Below are 17,019 nucleotides of genomic sequence, written 5' to 3' on the forward strand. Positions count from 1 at the left end.
GTAAGTATTCCAGAGTTTAGCAAAAGGCTGCCTCGCCACTTCTTTTAAGCTTGGCCTTTGGAATTATAAGCAGACCTTCATTTGAAGATCTAAAGTTACAACTTGGAGTGTAGGGGACAAACATTCCAAAATATAGGACGGGGAAAGATTATTTAAGGCTTTATAAACCAGTAGTAGTATTTTAAAGACAATTCTGAACGACACAGGTAACCAATGTAATGGCGCTAAAATTGGTGAGATGTGCTCAAATTTTCCATTTATAGTTAAGATTCTGGGTGCTGCATTTTACACTAATTGCAAACAAATTGATGTCTTTTTAGGTAGTCCAGTTAGGAGTACAATACATTAATCTAGTTGACTAAAAATAAAAGTGAGAATTAATTTTTCAGTGTCTTGTAAAGTTATTTAAGGTCTAACTTTATTAGTTTAGGTCGGAATCAATGACTACTTCTAAATTCTTTACCTCGGTCTTAAACTTGATTCCTTAGGTTTAAAAATTATTTCTGATATCCTCACTATATCCATGTTTTCCAGTCACTAAGATTTCTGTTGTTCTTTGTTTAGTTTGAGAAAGTTATTACTCATCCATTCAGAAATACTGCTAAGACACAGTCAGTGAGCCAAGAGCATCAGGGTCATTAGGTGCCGTCAATAAATAAAGCTGTGTGTTGTCTGCATAGCTGTGATAGCTCACCTTGTTTTTTGAAATAATCTGACCTAACGGAAGCAAGTAGATTGAAAAGAGCAGTGGACCCAGAATAGATCCTTGTGGTAGCGCTTTGAGTACTGAGAAAAGCACTATATAAATGTAATGAATTATTATTATTATTACACCATATACAGTATCGTATATCTCTGAGGTTACAATTACCACAACTAACCAAGAATTTTCTACCTTTTAAGTAAGACTGAAATCAATTTAAGACGTTCCTGCAGAGGCCCACCCATTTTCTAAGGTGATTTATAAAAATACTCTGGTCTATGGTGTCAGATGCTGCGCTAAAGTCTAAGAGAACAAGAACAGATATATGGCCTCTGTCTGCATTAATTCGCAAATCATTTACTACTTTACTCAGCTTAGTTTCTGTACTATGGTTTGTTCTAAATCCTGACTGAAAATTGTCAAGAATAGAAAGTTTAATCATTCAGTTCTTCGGCTGCTTAATAACTGTTTTTTCTAGAATTGTCCTTAAGAAAGGCAAGTTTGAAATTGGCCTAAAATTGTTAGAAATGGTGGAGTTGAAATTACTTTCCTTGAGCAGGGATTTAACAGCTGCAGTCTTTAGGCAGTCAGTGAAGACCACGGTATCTGGTCTGGTAATGATGAGTTCACTATGTCAAGTACACTATCAATAAGGACATCGGAGACTACTTTATAAAAGCCTTTTAGGAAATAGGGCAGTCAAGGAAGAAATTGTGTATTAGGAACAATAAGTGCAATTTAAAATATACTTGCAGTGAAGTAGCAAAAGCTCTGAGGTTTTGACATATGAAAAAAATCAAATTCTCAGCATTTATAACATGAACTAAGAAAGTACTTGGAGATCTGGAAACTGTTGAGGGAGATGTGCTGCTTAGATTAAAAGGTTTAAATAATCACTGGCACCAGTTAATAGCTATCTTAGAGTGCTTAATAAGGTTTGTGATTACATACGGTACATTATGTAGAGAAGCATGAGTGGTTAGTGGTCAAATTAAAAAGAATTCAAGGTGCTGCTTATAAATTCATGTAAAATTAGTTTAAATACCAAAAGCAAAGTACAAGGAAATTTTTCAAAGTTAGGCAACCTTAGAATAAGTGTTGAAACTGTTGCTGTTTTTAATAAATGTAAATGATCATGATAAGAATATCAGTGCCATGCTGATCAAGCTTATAGATAATATCAAATAGGGCTGAAACGATTCCTCGAGAATCTCAAGTAATTAGATAATTAAAAATAATCGAAGCAAATTCTTAGCATCTACAGTGGGGCAAAAAAGTATTTAGCCAGCCACCAATTCTGCAAGTTCTCCCACTTAAAAAGATGAGAGGCGCCTGTAATTTTCATCATAGGTATACCTCAACTATGAGAGACAAAATGAGAAAAAAAATCCAGAAAATCACATTCAGATTTTAAAGAATGAATTTGCAAATTATGGTGGAAAATAAGTATTTGGTCACCTACAAACAAGCAAGATTTTTGGCTCTCACAGACCTGTAACTTCTTCTGTAAGAGGCTCCTCTGTCCTCCACTCGTTACCTGTATTAATGGCACCTGTTTGAACTCGTTATCAATATGAAAGACCACCTGTCCACAACCTCAAACAGTCACACTCCAAACTCCACTATGGCCAAGACCAAAGAGCTGTCAAAGGACACCAGAAACAAAATTGTAGACCTGCACCAGGCTGGGAAGACTGAATCTGCAATAGGTAAGCAGCTTGGTGTGAAGAATTCAACTGTGGGAGCAATTATTAGAAAATGGAAGACATATAAGACCACTGATAATCTCCCTCGATCTGGGGCTCCACGCAAGATCTCACCCCGTGGAGTCAAAATGATCATCTGGGACCTAGTGAATGACCTGCAGAGAGCTGGGACCAAAGTAACAAAGGCTACCATCAGTAACACACTACGCCGCCAGGGACTCAAATCCTGCAGTGCCAGACGTGTCCCCCTGCTTAAGCCAGTACATGTGCAGCCCCGTCTGAAATTTGCTAGAGAGCATTTGGATGATCCAGAAGAGGACTGGGAGAATGTCATATGGTCAGATGAAACCAAAATAGAACTTTTTGGTAAAAACTCTACTCGTCGTGTTTGAAGGAGAAAGAATGCTGAGTTGCATCCAAAGAACACCATACCTACTGTAAAGCATGGGGGTGGAAACATCATGCTTTGGGGCTGTTTTTCTGCAAAGGGACCAGGACGACTGATCCGTGTAAAGGAAAGAATGAATGGGGCCATGTATCGTCAGATTTTGAGTGAAAACCTCCTTCCATCAGCAAGGGCATTGAAGATGAAACGTGGCTGGGTCTTCAGCATGACAATGATCCCAAACACACCGCCCAGGTAACGAAGGAGTGGCTTTGTAAGAAGCATTTCAAGGTCCTGGAGTGGCCCAGCCAGTCTCCAGATCTCAACCCCATAGAAAATCTTTGGAGGGTGTTGAAAGTCCGTGTTGCGCAGCGACAGCCCCAAAACATCACTGCTCTAGAGGAGATCTGCATGGAGGAATGGACCAAAATACCAGCAACAGTGTGAAGACTTACAGAAAACGTTTGACCTCTGTCATTGCCAACAAAGGGTATATAACAAAGTATTGAGATGAACTTTTGTTATAGACCAAATACTTTTTTTCCACCATAATTTGCAAATAAATTCTTCAAAAATCAGACAATGTGATTTTCTAGATTTTTTTTTTCTCATTTTGTCTCTCATAGTTGAGGTATACCTATGATGAAAATTACAGGCCTCTCTCATCTTTTTAAGTGGGAGAACTTGCACAATTGGTGGCTGACTAAATGCTTTTTAGCCCCACTGTATATAACTTCACCTCAGCAAACTCGATGTATTTCACACAAATGATTATTAGTGTTGCACGTACTTATGCTGTGGATATGTGACATGAAGACATGATTTCGTGGTGCGGATTGCCGCCACGACAGGCACCGACCACCTTATGGCCACAGCTCCGATCAGCCGCCTCAACAATAGAGGCACAGAACATGGTCCATTCGGACTCGATGTCCCCACCTCCCTTGGGACGTGGTCGAAGTTCTGCCGGAGGTGGGATTTGAAGCTACTTCTGACAGGGGACTCTGCTAGACGTTCCCAGCAGACCCTCACAACACGTTTGGGCCTACCAGGCCTGACTGGCATCCTCCCCCACCATCGAAGCCAACTCACCACCAGGTGGTGATCAGTTGGCAGCTCTGCCCCTCTCTTCACCCGAGTGTCCAAGACATGTGGCCGCAAGTCCGACAACACGACCACAAAGTCAATCATCGAACTGAGGCCTAGGGTGTCCTGGTGCCAAGTGCACATGTGAACACCCCTATGCTTGAACATGGTGTTCGTTATGGACAATCCTTGATGAGCACAAAAGTCCAATAACAAAACTCCACTCAGGTTCAGATCGGGGGAGCCATTCCTCCCAATCACACCCTTCCAGGTCTCACTGTCATTGCCCATGTGAGCATTGAAGTCTCCCAGCAGTACAAGGGAGTCCCTAGAAGGTATGCCCTCCAGCACCCTCTCCAGGGACTCCAAAAAGGGTGGGTACTCCAAACTGCTGTTCGGTGCATACACACAAACAACAGTTAGGACCCGTACCCCCACCCGAAGGCGGAGGGAGGCTACCCTCTCGTCCACCGGGGTAAACCCCAATGTACAGGCTCCAAGTCAGGGGGCAATAAGTATGCCCACACCCTCTCTGCACCTCTCACCGGGGGCAACTCCAGAGTGGTAGATTGTCCAGCCCCTCTCAAGGAGATTGGTTCCAGAGTCCAAGCTGTGCTTCGAGGAGAGCCCGACTATATCTAGCCGGAACCTCTCAACCTTGCGCACTAGCTCAGGCTCCTTCCTCTTCAGAGAGGTGACATTCCACGTCCCAAAAGCCAGCTTCTGTAGCTGAGGATCGGACCGCCAAGGTCCCCCGCCTTCTGCCACCACCCAACTCACACTGCACCCGACATCCTTGGCCCCTCCCATAGGTGGTGAGCCCTCTAGAGGTGGTGCCCCTATTGTTGTGGCGGCTGACTGGAGCTGTGGCCGTAAGGTGGTCGGTGCCTGTTGTGGCGGCAATCCCCAAACCCGTTGGTGGACTACCAGCGGTGAGGGATGCTGTCAAGCTGAAGAAGGAGGCCTACCGGACCCTTTTGTCCTGTGGGACTCTGGAGGCAGCTAATAGGTACCGGCAGGCCACGCGGAATGTGGCTTCGGTGGTTTCTGAGGCAAAAACTCGGGCATGGGAGGAGTTTGGGGAGGCCATAGAGAACGACTTTTGGACGGCTTCGAGGAGATTCTGGTCCACCGTTCGGCGTCTCAGGAGGGGTAAGCAGTGCAGTGTCAACACTGTATATGGTGGGGATGGTGCGCTGCTGACCTCGACTCGGGATGTTGTGGGTCAGTGGGGGGAGTACTTTGAAGACCTCCTCAATCCCACTAACATGCCTTCCAATGAAGAAGCAGAGCCTGGGGACTCGGAGGTAGGCTTCCCCATCTCTGAGACTGAGGTCACCGAGGTGGTCAAAAAACTCCTTGGTGGCAGGGCCCTGGGGGTGGATGAGATACGCCCGGAGTTCCTCAAGGTTCTGGATGTTGTAGGACTGTCTTGGTTGACACGTCTCTGCAACATCGCATGGACATTGGGGACAGTGCCTCTGGATTGGCAGACCGGGGTAGTGGTCCCCCTTTTTAAGAAGGGGGACCGGATGGTGTGTTCCACCTACAGAGGGATCACACTCCTCAGCCTCCATGGAAAAGTGTATTCGGGGGTTCTGGAGAGGAGGGTCTGTCGGATAGTCGAACCTCAGATTCAGGAGGAACAGTGTGGTTTTCGTCCTAGTCGCGGAACAGTGGACCAGTTCTACACCCTTAGCAGAGTCCTGGGGGGTGCATGGGAGTTTGCCCAACCAGTTTACATGTGTTTTGTGGACTTGGAAAAGGCATTCGACCGTGTCCCTTGGGGAATCCTGTGGGGGGTGCACCGGGAGTATGGGGTACCAGACCCCCTGATAAAGGCTGTTCGGTCCCTGTACAACCTGTGTCAGAGCTTGGTCCGCATTGCCGGCAGTAAGTCGAACCTGTTTCCAGTGAGAGTTGGACTCCGCCAGGGCTGCCCTTTGTCACTGATTCTGTTCATAACTTTTATGGACAGAATTTCTAGGCGCCGCCAGGGTGTTGAGGGGGTCCGGTTTGATGGACTCAGGATTGGGTCACTGCTTTTTGCAGATGATGTTGTCCTGTTTGCTTCATCAGGCCGTGATCTTCAGCTCTGGATCGGTTCGCAGCTGAGTGTGAAGCGGCTGGGATGGGAATCAGCACCTCTAAATCCGAGACCATGGTCCTCAGCCGGAAAAGGGTGGAGTGCCCTCTCAGGGTTGGGAGCGAGATCCTGCCCCAAGTGGAGGAGTTCAAGTATTTCGGGGTCTTGTTCACGAGTGAGGGAAGAATGGAGCGTGAGATCGACAGGCGGATCGGTGCGGCGTCCGCAGTGATGTGGGCTCTACGTTGGTCTGTCCTGGTGAAAAAGGAGCTGAGCTGTAAGGCAAAGCTCTCAATTTACCAGTCGATCTATGTTCCTGCCCTCACCTATGGTCATGAGCTATGGGTAGTGACCGAAAGAACGAGATCGCGAATACAAGCGGCTGAAATGAGTTTCCTCCACAGGGTGTCTGGGCTCTCCCTTAAAGATAGGGTGAGAAGCTCAGTCATCTGGGAGGGGCTCAGAGTAGAGCCGCTGCTCCTCCGCATTGAGAGGAGCCAGATGAGGTGGCTCGGGCATCTGATCAGGATGCCTCCTGGACGCCTCCCTGGTGAGGTGTTCCGGGCACGTCCAACCAGAAGGAGGCCCCGGGGAAGACCCAGGACATGCTGGAGGGACTATGTCTCCCGGCTGGCCTGGGAACGCCTCGGGATTCTCCCGGAAGAGCTAGAAGAAGTGGCCGGGGAGAGGTAAGTCTGGGCATCTCTGCTCAAGCTGCTGCCCCCGCGACCCGACCTCGGATAAGCGGAAGAGGATGGATGGATGGATGGATTGCAAAATGGAGAAAGAGAGCTATAACAAATGGAGTACACTGTCCAATGCTGGAAAAGTCCTCTTTGTGTATTTCAGCAATATCCACGCAATCGGTGTCTCTTTACTGCAGCAGAAAACATTGCATAAAAGCGCAAAGCAAGCCTCAGTTCTGAGCATGTTGATATGCTTACTTTTCTTCATTGCAGCCACTACATGTTCCTTTAAAGGCTTATGCACACAAATACACACCATATACGGAGGACACAATTCTTCCAGGACTGTTTTATTTTGGCCTTCTATGAATGCAAGAAGACAGTAAAGGCTTACGTTATGCCTGAGCTTTAGTTGGGTTGAAACTTGTAGTTCTGAAAGTTATGTTGCACAGCTTAAAAAGCAATTTTTATGTGTTATTATTGGTTTATGCCTTAGTTTTGAGTTGTATGTATACATTTTTTATTGTACTTTGTTATTGATGTATTATTTTTGTATTTATTTGTTTTTACAATTCAGACATTTTCTTTTAAAACCCGGATTGTAATATGGCACTTAAACGCACTAAATGGGCATAGTTGTGACAAATAATTTTAGTGTATGCAATGTAGGCAATAAATTTTTTTTTTATCTAAAAAGGAAATTAGCTGCCTATTAAGAGAGATGTCTTATTTTCTTTTTTGTATATGTATTATTATCCTACATAAAGCAAATACTTGTCCAATTACATGATTAATCGATTGGTAGAATACACCATTACTTAAATAATCGATTGCTGCAATTCTGATACCAAACTATGTGGAATTGTAGAAAATATAGAATTAACCAAATTATTACAGACACACCTGGATATAGATAATCTTGGACAGATTTGTGACAAATCAAAATTTAATTAAGATAAATGTTAAATTTTACACTTATGAAGAAATAACATTAGGTTTTAACACACAATGAGGGTATGAAACTTGTAAGTACACATTTTGAGGATAATCAAGAAGTCGCAATGAACTTCTCACTCGACAGTGTACAAAAGGGTGAGTTGGTGGGGAGGGGAACAGCACTGCTTCTGAAGTACAATATTTCTGTTGATGTTCATTTTGGTGATTCCATTTGAAATCATAAACTTAAATTATTGTCATATTTTTTTTACATTTAGCTCTTGAAACACCAGCTAAAACTATGGAGCCTCCTCTCCCTACTGAACAGCAGTCGGATTTTCTAGTTCCAGCAAGCAAGTCAGAAACTGCTGCACATGTCAAAATCACTAGTTATTCGCAAGCCCGAAAGCCTGTTGGAGGATTCTTTAGACCCCTGCCTTCTCCAGGTAGGTATTTTGTTAACAATAGAGAGCAAGAATTTCTTCTTTTTTCTCAATATTTCCAAAACTAGACCAAATTCTGTCCTTGGTGTTATTCTCAATCACTATTTCACTGAAACTCACCTATATTAATAACACTAATATTTCAGTCTTCTTCTTACTTCATCACATTAAAAAAACGGTTTAGATTTTTATGAAAATTATGTGGCAGTTTTTGGTTAACCTACTATAGAATATAATCTACTATAATCTTTTTATCCATAATCTTGAAACAAAGTTTGAGACTTGAACTCTCTATTTTATTTTTAAAATATTTATGTAAATCTTCACTAGATTTTCAGGCATTTAATACTGAGAAACATCTATCCCTCACCTTCAAGTGACATTGGGAAAACTTGTTTAATTTGGCATTTTCAGGGGCTGAGTGTGTTAGCCTGAGAACTGTAGTGTCGATTAAAACATTTTTTGAGGAAACTAAACTAACTTAAGTAAACAAAGCTAAATTTGAATTTCACTTAAATCCCATTACCAAAATCAGAGGTGAAAATAGTACTGGGATATGTGTAATCAAGTGTTCCTTCTTCAGATGCTCCGAATACAAATTCAGTTATTCATTTTGGTTGAAGTATCAGCAGTTGCCTGCAGGGGTCTACATTGCCATGATTATTTAAAAGAGACAAAAGCAAAATTTACAAAGGTTTTGAGAGCTGATGGTGCTCCCTTCTGAACTTAAAATTTAATTTGTGCAAGTGTAGCACTTACTCATTAAATATATATACAATGTGTCTCATCTTTATTGGGCTTAGGTAAGGTATTAATCTGTGTATACATTACATCTCTACAAACTGTTTTTTGTAGTTTAATTAAAAATACCACAAATGCTGACAATGTATTTCTTTGAAAATGATTTTTATGTATGTGTACTCAACAAGTAAGTGAACACTAGAGTTTTTTACGTTGTCTTTCAGTTTTTGAAAATTTTATATTGTATTTTTTTTAATGCTTAAACATTTAAATGTTGAGATGCTGTGTTCTGTCATTCATCAGTTAGCCCCCCATTATCCAACCTGCCTATTCCAACTAAGGTTTGCATGACAGTACAGATGGTACTGAATTGAGAATGGGGATACGTACTGCATTATTTTTTGTGTTATCTGATGTTTAACTAATGCATTTTCCTTCAACATTATCTATCCTGTTTCCTAACTTTATTTTGCATATGGATTTCTTACAGAGAGCACAGCATCCAAGTCTCACCATATCCTGACTGTGAGTGATTTGGAAGACCCTTCTTTAAGGAGGCAAAAGCGACTAAGTCCCTTGTCCCACCATAGTGTTCCTCGAAGCAGAATAGCTTCTCCAACTACCAGTCTCCATTCAGGAGCCGTGACTCTCAGGACAGGCTCCTTGCACTCTAAAGGTGTAGGACTACCATTGTATGTAGGTGATGCTACTGATAATTCTTCGTTGTCCCCTCTGTCTCGTTCCAATAGCCATTCTACCTCATCTAAATCTCCTTTGGGGGTAGTTTCCAACCAGATGTCTACCTCAGGACTGCCATCAAACCAGCACTATCATCATTGTTCCTGGCAAAGCAGCAGTTCACCACCTAGTCCAGAGCAGAATTTTGGCAGCTTGTGTTTGTCACCTTTGGGTCCTGGAAGTCAACTTCCAAAGCCAAGGACATTTGACACAAGTGGACAATATGAAATTTTACACCAGAACTCGTCTGAGGTACCTCATGATTTCCTGGACACACCTGACTTGGAGCTGGTAACTTCTAGTGAAACAAACTCCTTGTTAAATCAGTCAAGTTTGGTAAAGGAAGCCCAAATTGCAGTAGATCAAGATTTCCCCTATGCAGCTTTTGATGATGATTCCGAAATAGCTGTTGCTTCTGTCTTGAGTGCAGCAGCTGATCTGTCTGAATTTGATGAGAACCTTTTAAATGATGATATTACTTTGCATTGTGGAGCCCAGATTGTGGTGGGGGAAGAAGTTGAACACCAGCCTGCAGATATCGATAATAGTAGCAGCAGCAGAAAAAATCAGATGATTCTACAGTCAAGAGCTGCAACAGAAGAATGGGGCAACACATCCTCAGATGAAGATATGGATAACTACTACAGTTTTGTTCGTACAGTTACCCATGGCAACCTTAGGGAAGAAGGTGAGGTAGACCCTTCCAACACTATTGCCCAACTAGATGGTGTTGATGATGGATCTGAGAGTGATGTTAGTGTGATCACTACTGATGGCTCTCAGACTATGAAAACAGTGACTAACAGCTCAACCAGTCAGGCACCACCAGCCATGATCTTGGACAGTCAAGGAGTATCCCATACTAATGGGTTAACTTCAGGAATACAGTTTACAGAAAGTTTCTCTGGAGGTATTATGTCATTTCCAACTGGTCCAATGAACGTTACATGCATGTCTTCAAAGGGTAATCTAAATGATGTTGGAGTAAAGGATTTGTTTTCAGAAGCGAACATAGTGCCAGTTACTGAGGCAGAGGTGTGTAATTCTTCAGGAGTGACTGTTTCATCTGCTTCTCCTCAAATTGTTTCAGAAAGAAGCCTCAGTTTCTCATCAGGTGAAGACCAACAGTGTAAAAATAATATTGACCCTGACATGCTTCAGTTATGTTCAACAGAAATATCAGTTAAGGAGTCACAATTATCAGGGAACTGCTCAACTACAGTTACAGAATTAAGTAAAGAAGTTTTTCTGGATCCAAGCAGTGGCCACTTTGTATCTGTTAATGATGGGTCTGTAGTGCCATTTGAAAACCTTGACAGTGTCAGGGCATCACAAGTTGACGTTTCATCTGAATCTTTAAATGCTGACCTTTTTTCATCTCCCCAACTTTCAGTGAATACTCAGACTGGTCAAACACCCTCTACTACAGTGGTGTCAGTTGAACTGCCACAAGCAAGCAATTATCAGGTTCAGTCTTCTACCCCTTATTTTAAACCTACATTATGCTCTGCTGTTCCATCTGTGGTTTCGTCTGTACTCAGCCAAGTCAATCCTGGAGTTAGCCAGGTAGATGCTCTTAAAACTAGTTTTGTATCATCTGCCTGCTTTCCCACAGAATCTGTTTCGGAGAAAAAAAAGTTGCTTCCCAGTTCAGCAGTGGATGGACCATTGATACAGACTATTGCATCTTCTACACATCACACTACACCTATAATTGCACGTAATGTTTCTGCAAACATGACTCTTATTCCTTCTGCGTGCTCTGTTTCAAATGCCACTGGAAGAATATCTCTTCCCCAGACAGGTGGTCTGCCTGTAGTGTCCTATAGTCAAGTATCTCTACCTGTGATCCCTTCCTCTTTGCCTACTGCCACTCCAACAGTTACTATTGTGCCATCTCAAGTAAGCTCTAGTCCTCAAATCAGAGAAGGAGTTTGCTTTCAAAGAAAAGAACCTTTGCTGTCTCAGCCAATACATCCTTCCACATCACCCCTTCTTATAAATGGTTTTAGCTCAGGGATCCCACTTTCCAAGGAGCAAGCGACTCCTCGGACTTGTTCCATGTCTATCAACCTTGCCACGCCACGTCCTACTGTTGAGCAGCCCCAGGTTGTGACATCTGCATTATCTGGACACACATTACTAACTGTGAGAGAAATAGGTGGACCAAATGTGGATGGAACCCCTCATGTTTTACTTGTAAATAAATTTGGTCAGGTTTTCATAAAAAATCCTGTTGATAACACTTTTCAGTTGCCTCCGTCTAATTCTCCTTCTCTTAGCCTCATAGGACAAATAAAATCACTCTTACAGAACAATACATTAGCAAGTACCATTGTAGCTGCAGGTAATCTGTCCACAGCTGGAGTAAGTCAGCCTGTTCAGTGCAGTACCATTTGCTCAGCCACGGATCGCTCCATTTCAACCCCTTTGCATTGCTTAATTCCAGGACAGCCTCCTACAGCTCGTTACATTTCTTCATCCAGCAATGGAAATGTATCTAACACAGAAGTGAATGCAATGCTCAAAGTGGGTACTGGAAAGCCTCAAAAGCCTCCTCCAAAGCCAAAGAAGAAAAAGAAACACAGTACTAACAAAGCAGAGCCTTTGGTGTCTACAGTTAGTCAATCTATTTATTCTCAGAACAGTATGAGTTCAGTGTTTGCTCAAGCATCAACACGCTTGAAGTCACCTCTCCCGGGTGGAATTTTAAAACCCGAGTTGCCTAATTGGGCCATCTGTAACTTAAATATGGATCCTCCTGTTAGCACATCTATTACAAAGGGTGTTGCAAGCTCTGACATCTCCAGTCATGGTCTTGCTTCTCTGGATTGTCGCCCTCTCAAAGCAGGATATCAACTACATAATAGTTCCTATCTAAGCAGCATTAAAAGTGTGCAGATGGGGCCAAGAATTGTGCAGTTAAACCCTCCCCAAATACCTGAGTTCCGAACCCCTCCAGCATTAACCCGGGCATCGAATCTTCCATCTTTAAACACTGACATAGCAAAGCAGCTTCGATTGGAATCTGTTGAAAAGGAGGATCTTGCCACTCCAGTTGCTCAGTCCCGCAGCCAGGTTCGAATAAAGAGAGTCTCCTCTATTTCAGACCGTATTGCTGTCAAAAAATCCAGGATTGAATCTGAGATCACTGAATCATCTAACTCTGTAGAAGATGTTCGCCGAAGTATAAACTCAAGGTAGGTAGAAGACTGCTAATACTGTGTCGTAGTTTTGTGGAGCAAAATGTTTCTTTGAGCCATATTCACTCATGCAGGTTAGCTAACCTTTTGTCTAACTAAATTATGAATACTCAAAGCTTCATGTAATTTTGTTGGCTCATGTAGTTTATGCCTTAGGCAGGTCTTATCTGTTTTTAAGTGGACATAGCATCAGGATTTTTTTTCCCCCAAATGCTTGTAAAAAGCATATAGTGTAAAACAGGTGACACATAAAATTATAAACCTTATGTTCGCTTTGGTTGTCAGATTTTATTCAGTCATTTATGATTATGTAAATATATGAGAAGCAAATTTTATTTAATTACTGAGCTTGGTATTGATATATTACTACCATACAACAGGGCATCTTTCTGTTGTCTGTTGTGTAATTCTTTAGATGTACAAATTCCGTCCAGGCATGCACATTTTTGCTCTTGTTACGTAATGCCCTTGCAGGTCTATTTTAATGTACTTGATGTACTTTTTCACATTGTTTATTTTTTTCTGTTTTTTATTTCTTCTTGAACACTATTCAGGTACGCAAAATAATCAGGTCAACATGTTACAGAACTTTTTTTTTTTTATACATTTTCGGTTTTATTTTTTCTCCATCTTTTTAAATCATTTTTGATTTCTGTTGTTTCAAATGTTTCTAACCTTTAAATTCTCAAAGATGTTAGAAAAGGAAAATTTTTGTTATACATTAATTATTTTAGGCTGTAGTTTAGTTTTTGCTTCAGTTTTTTAGTGGAAATAACAGGTACTGGGCAGCAGAAAGTAACCAGCTTTATTTAAAAGAAAAATTAATAAAGACTAAAGATTTGTTCCCACTCAGCATTTTTTTTGTGTATGTATTTGGCAAAATATAAGTATGCATCAAACTATCAAAATAAATGTGTAACATCTCAAGTATGATCCCTCACAGTTTCGTTTGTTTGCATAATGCTGTTTGTTCTTATTTTTAATAGTGTAGTGAAGAGTAATGTTTAAACTGATCGTAACACTTTATTAAATTATTATATGGAATAATATGGTAAACTTTATAAATTCTCATTTCTATAGTGTGAGGAGCTGTTTAGCCAGCACCACTAGGTTTATTACAATAGCCAGCATTCTGAGCAGTAGGACAGTCAAACTGTGATGCTTAAGTCAGTGCCATACAAGGCATACTCAAAAGGCAGCTTTTTTTAATTTAATATTCTAAATGTTCTAATTTCTTAACATTTCACCAAAAATATAGAGGGTTTCAAGTTACACTTAACATAAAGAGAAAACATGGGCTCTTGCTCCTCTAAACTCCAACCCTTGTATGGCTATTTTTCTGAAGTAGCTGGACTACTTCAGAATTTGAGGAACATGGTTCTGTATATATTAAAAAAAACACACTTTTTTGTTTCTTGTCTTTTGATTTAGCAAATCGGGGCGAGTACGTATTAAAACACCCACAGTAAAAGGAGTACTTGATCTCGATAAGATTCAGGAGCAGAAAGTCCATGACATTGGAAGCACTGGGTGAGAGACAAAATTCCTTATTTTCCGTCACATAAAATGAAATCATTATAATTATGGTAATTATGTATAAGCATATGTAATAATGGCTTATTTAATAAAAAAAAAACCTTGTGTCGAGAATTGAGACATTTAAGTGCATCTGTGGTTTAGTAGCTCATTAGAGCTGAATGGAGATGGAGTTTAATGATGTCATAATGAGTGTAGGGTTGTTTTAAAATATTTATATGCAGAATAAGATTGTAAATGACACTTTTAATCAGACAAGAATAAAAAAAGGTCTAGGGTTCCTTTAGGGTGGCACAGTGGTAGCGCTGCTGCCTCGCAGTTAGGAGACCCGGGTTCGCTTCCCGGGTCCTCCCTGCGTGGAGTTTGCATGTTCTCCCCGTGTCTGCGTGGGTTTCCTCAGGGTGCTCCAGTTTCCTCCCACAGTCCAAAGACATGCAGGTTAGGTGGATTGGTGATTCTAAATTGGCCCTAGTGTGTGCTTGGTGTGTGGGTGTGTTTGTGTGTGTCCTGCAGTGGGTTGGCACCCTGCCCGGGATTGGTTCCTGCCTTGTGCCCTGTGTTGGCTGGGATTGGCTCCAACAGACCCCCGTGACCCTGTGTTTGGATTCAGCGGGTTGGATAATGGATGGATGGTTCCTTTAACTTTATTGTATCAACTATGTAAAATGTGCACTTTGCATGGTTAAGATTTAGCAGACTTATGTGCAGTAATACAGCACAGAATAGTCCTGAACTCACATGTATGACTGTTACAAGTTTGTCTTGATTTGGTTTCAGCACATCCTTGATTAGTATTACTATTAATAATAACAGTGGATATTTTATGGTGATTGTTTTACTTTGTTGTTATAATACTGTTTTTCCTTAATCAAAATTTATGTTAAATGTTAAGATTTGTGTTGTACTGACTTGTGATATTCATTTTAGTCAATCATGGGACCACTCGTCTAACAGGCTGACAGACACCATCAATGAGAAAGGAAGTGACTGGCAAAATGTATGCCGAAGTGCTATTACCACCTGGAACAAGTACTCTGGTGTGTAATTTTTATGAGATGCAAAGCATTTTTAATATGAAGTGTGCAAAACATCAGTTTGAAAAAATGTATACAACTTTTTTTAAGAGCATTGTTTTTCAGCCAATCTAATGAGCAAAAAATATTTATTTTATTTGTATGTTCTCTTTTACTGTGATATTGGAATATAGATATTTATAGTGTGATTTTTGAAGTTGAAGGTTGTTCTTATTTGCTAAATTTCAAGTTTCTAAAGTAAAATTTAAATTATCAAAAAGTAAGCCTGGGCGGCACGGTGGCGCAGTGGGTAGCGCTGCTGCCTCGCAGTTGGGAGACCTGGGGACCCGGGTTCGCTTCCCGGGTCCTCCCTGCGTGGAGTTTGCATGTTCTCCCCGTGTCTGCGTGGGTTTCCTCCGGGTGCTCCGGTTTCCTCCCACAGTCCAAAGACATGCAGGTTAGGTAGATTGGCGATTCTAAATTGGCCCTAGTGTGTGCTTGGTGTGTTTGTGTGTGTCCTGCGGTGGGTTGGCACCCTGCCCGGGATTGGTTCCTGCCTTGTGCCCTGTGTTGGCTGGGATTGGCTCCAGCAGACCCCCGTGACCCTGTGTTCGGATTCAGCGGGTTGGACGATGGATGGATGGAAAAAGTAAGTCTTGTTTGATGCTTTTTTAGACAAAGGATGGATGCTCATGCAGATGATTTAAATAGTCTGACATTTATGTTTACTTAGGTGTTTATTTTCAATTTAAATTATGACCTGACATTAGTAGTATAATACAATAATACATGTAGTAGTATAATTCTTAAGCTTGAAGGTCAACTTGTATTCTTTAAGTTTTCCATTCTTTCTCCACCATTCAGAGACATTTCTCTTCAGTCATTAATGATTTTTTCTTTTTGTAGCCATGTCTATGGATGTTGGCTACAGTCCTGTGAGCCTTAAATTTGTTAATAATATTGACAACATTGTCATTGGGACTTCAAAATGTAAACATTTTCATATCTCCCATCACCAACAGACCCTGTATGTGTGTGTATGAATTTCTCAAATTTGAAAAGTATTTGAAACCGAATACCGTCACATGCTGTAAAATCTCATTAGACTTCCATGAATAAAAAAAAGAAAATGGTGCAATCTATGAAAACATAATTAATTTAGTTATCATCCAAATTTCATACCTTTATCTTGCTGTTTTGTTTTAGTTATGGTTTTAAACCAGTAAATAGGTGGAAACACATCAAGCTTCAATATAAATAAAATATTATTATTATGTAATAGAATGCCTTTATTTGTGCATTCATCAATTTATTTGTCCAAAACCTCGATTGTCCTTTGTATCTAAATGTACATTTTGACTTTGCATTTACTTGTACAAACTTGGAACAGGTTTGAAAGGTGTTTTAATTCATCATAGATCCCAGGGGCCCTAAGTAGTTGCTTAGCTTGATTATGGCAGTAAAAGGCTCTATATATTTGTATTATTGTTAAATAATGTTAGAATAGAATAAAATATTTGAATTTCTTTAACAATAAAAGAACATTTTGCTTTCATTTATGTATTTCAGGCACGGCTTCTAGCTCAGATGAGGAATATCCAGATCCTGTGCAAGATGAAAATACATCAGTGAAAGATCAGCCTCACCTGGTCTTTGAAATTAAAAGTGACGATGGGTTCCATGTAGAGGCTGACAGCATTGAAGGTAACTGTAGTATTGCATAAAGAGTATTTGTACCTTTTAATTAAGTGTGAGGT

At 41.1% G+C, this 17,019-nt stretch overlaps 1 protein-coding gene across 1 annotated transcript in view; it reads left to right on the plus strand.

Annotated features, from left to right (window-relative positions):
* Positions 1 to 17,019, plus strand: part of kmt2bb (lysine (K)-specific methyltransferase 2Bb) — a 105,342-nt gene that overhangs the window by 75,610 nt on the left and 12,713 nt on the right. Inside the window, exons 27-31 of the mRNA XM_028823033.2 lie at positions 7,867 to 8,034; positions 9,263 to 12,710; positions 14,145 to 14,243; positions 15,177 to 15,286; positions 16,832 to 16,966. Coding sequence (XP_028678866.1) covers positions 7,867 to 8,034; positions 9,263 to 12,710; positions 14,145 to 14,243; positions 15,177 to 15,286; positions 16,832 to 16,966 — 3,960 coding nt within the window. The remainder of the gene's footprint in view (positions 1 to 7,866; positions 8,035 to 9,262; positions 12,711 to 14,144; positions 14,244 to 15,176; positions 15,287 to 16,831; positions 16,967 to 17,019) is intronic.

The sequence above is a fragment of the Erpetoichthys calabaricus genome, chromosome 17, assembly GCF_900747795.2.
Source record: "Erpetoichthys calabaricus chromosome 17, fErpCal1.3, whole genome shotgun sequence".
Taxonomy (NCBI): Eukaryota; Metazoa; Chordata; class Cladistia; order Polypteriformes; family Polypteridae; genus Erpetoichthys; species Erpetoichthys calabaricus.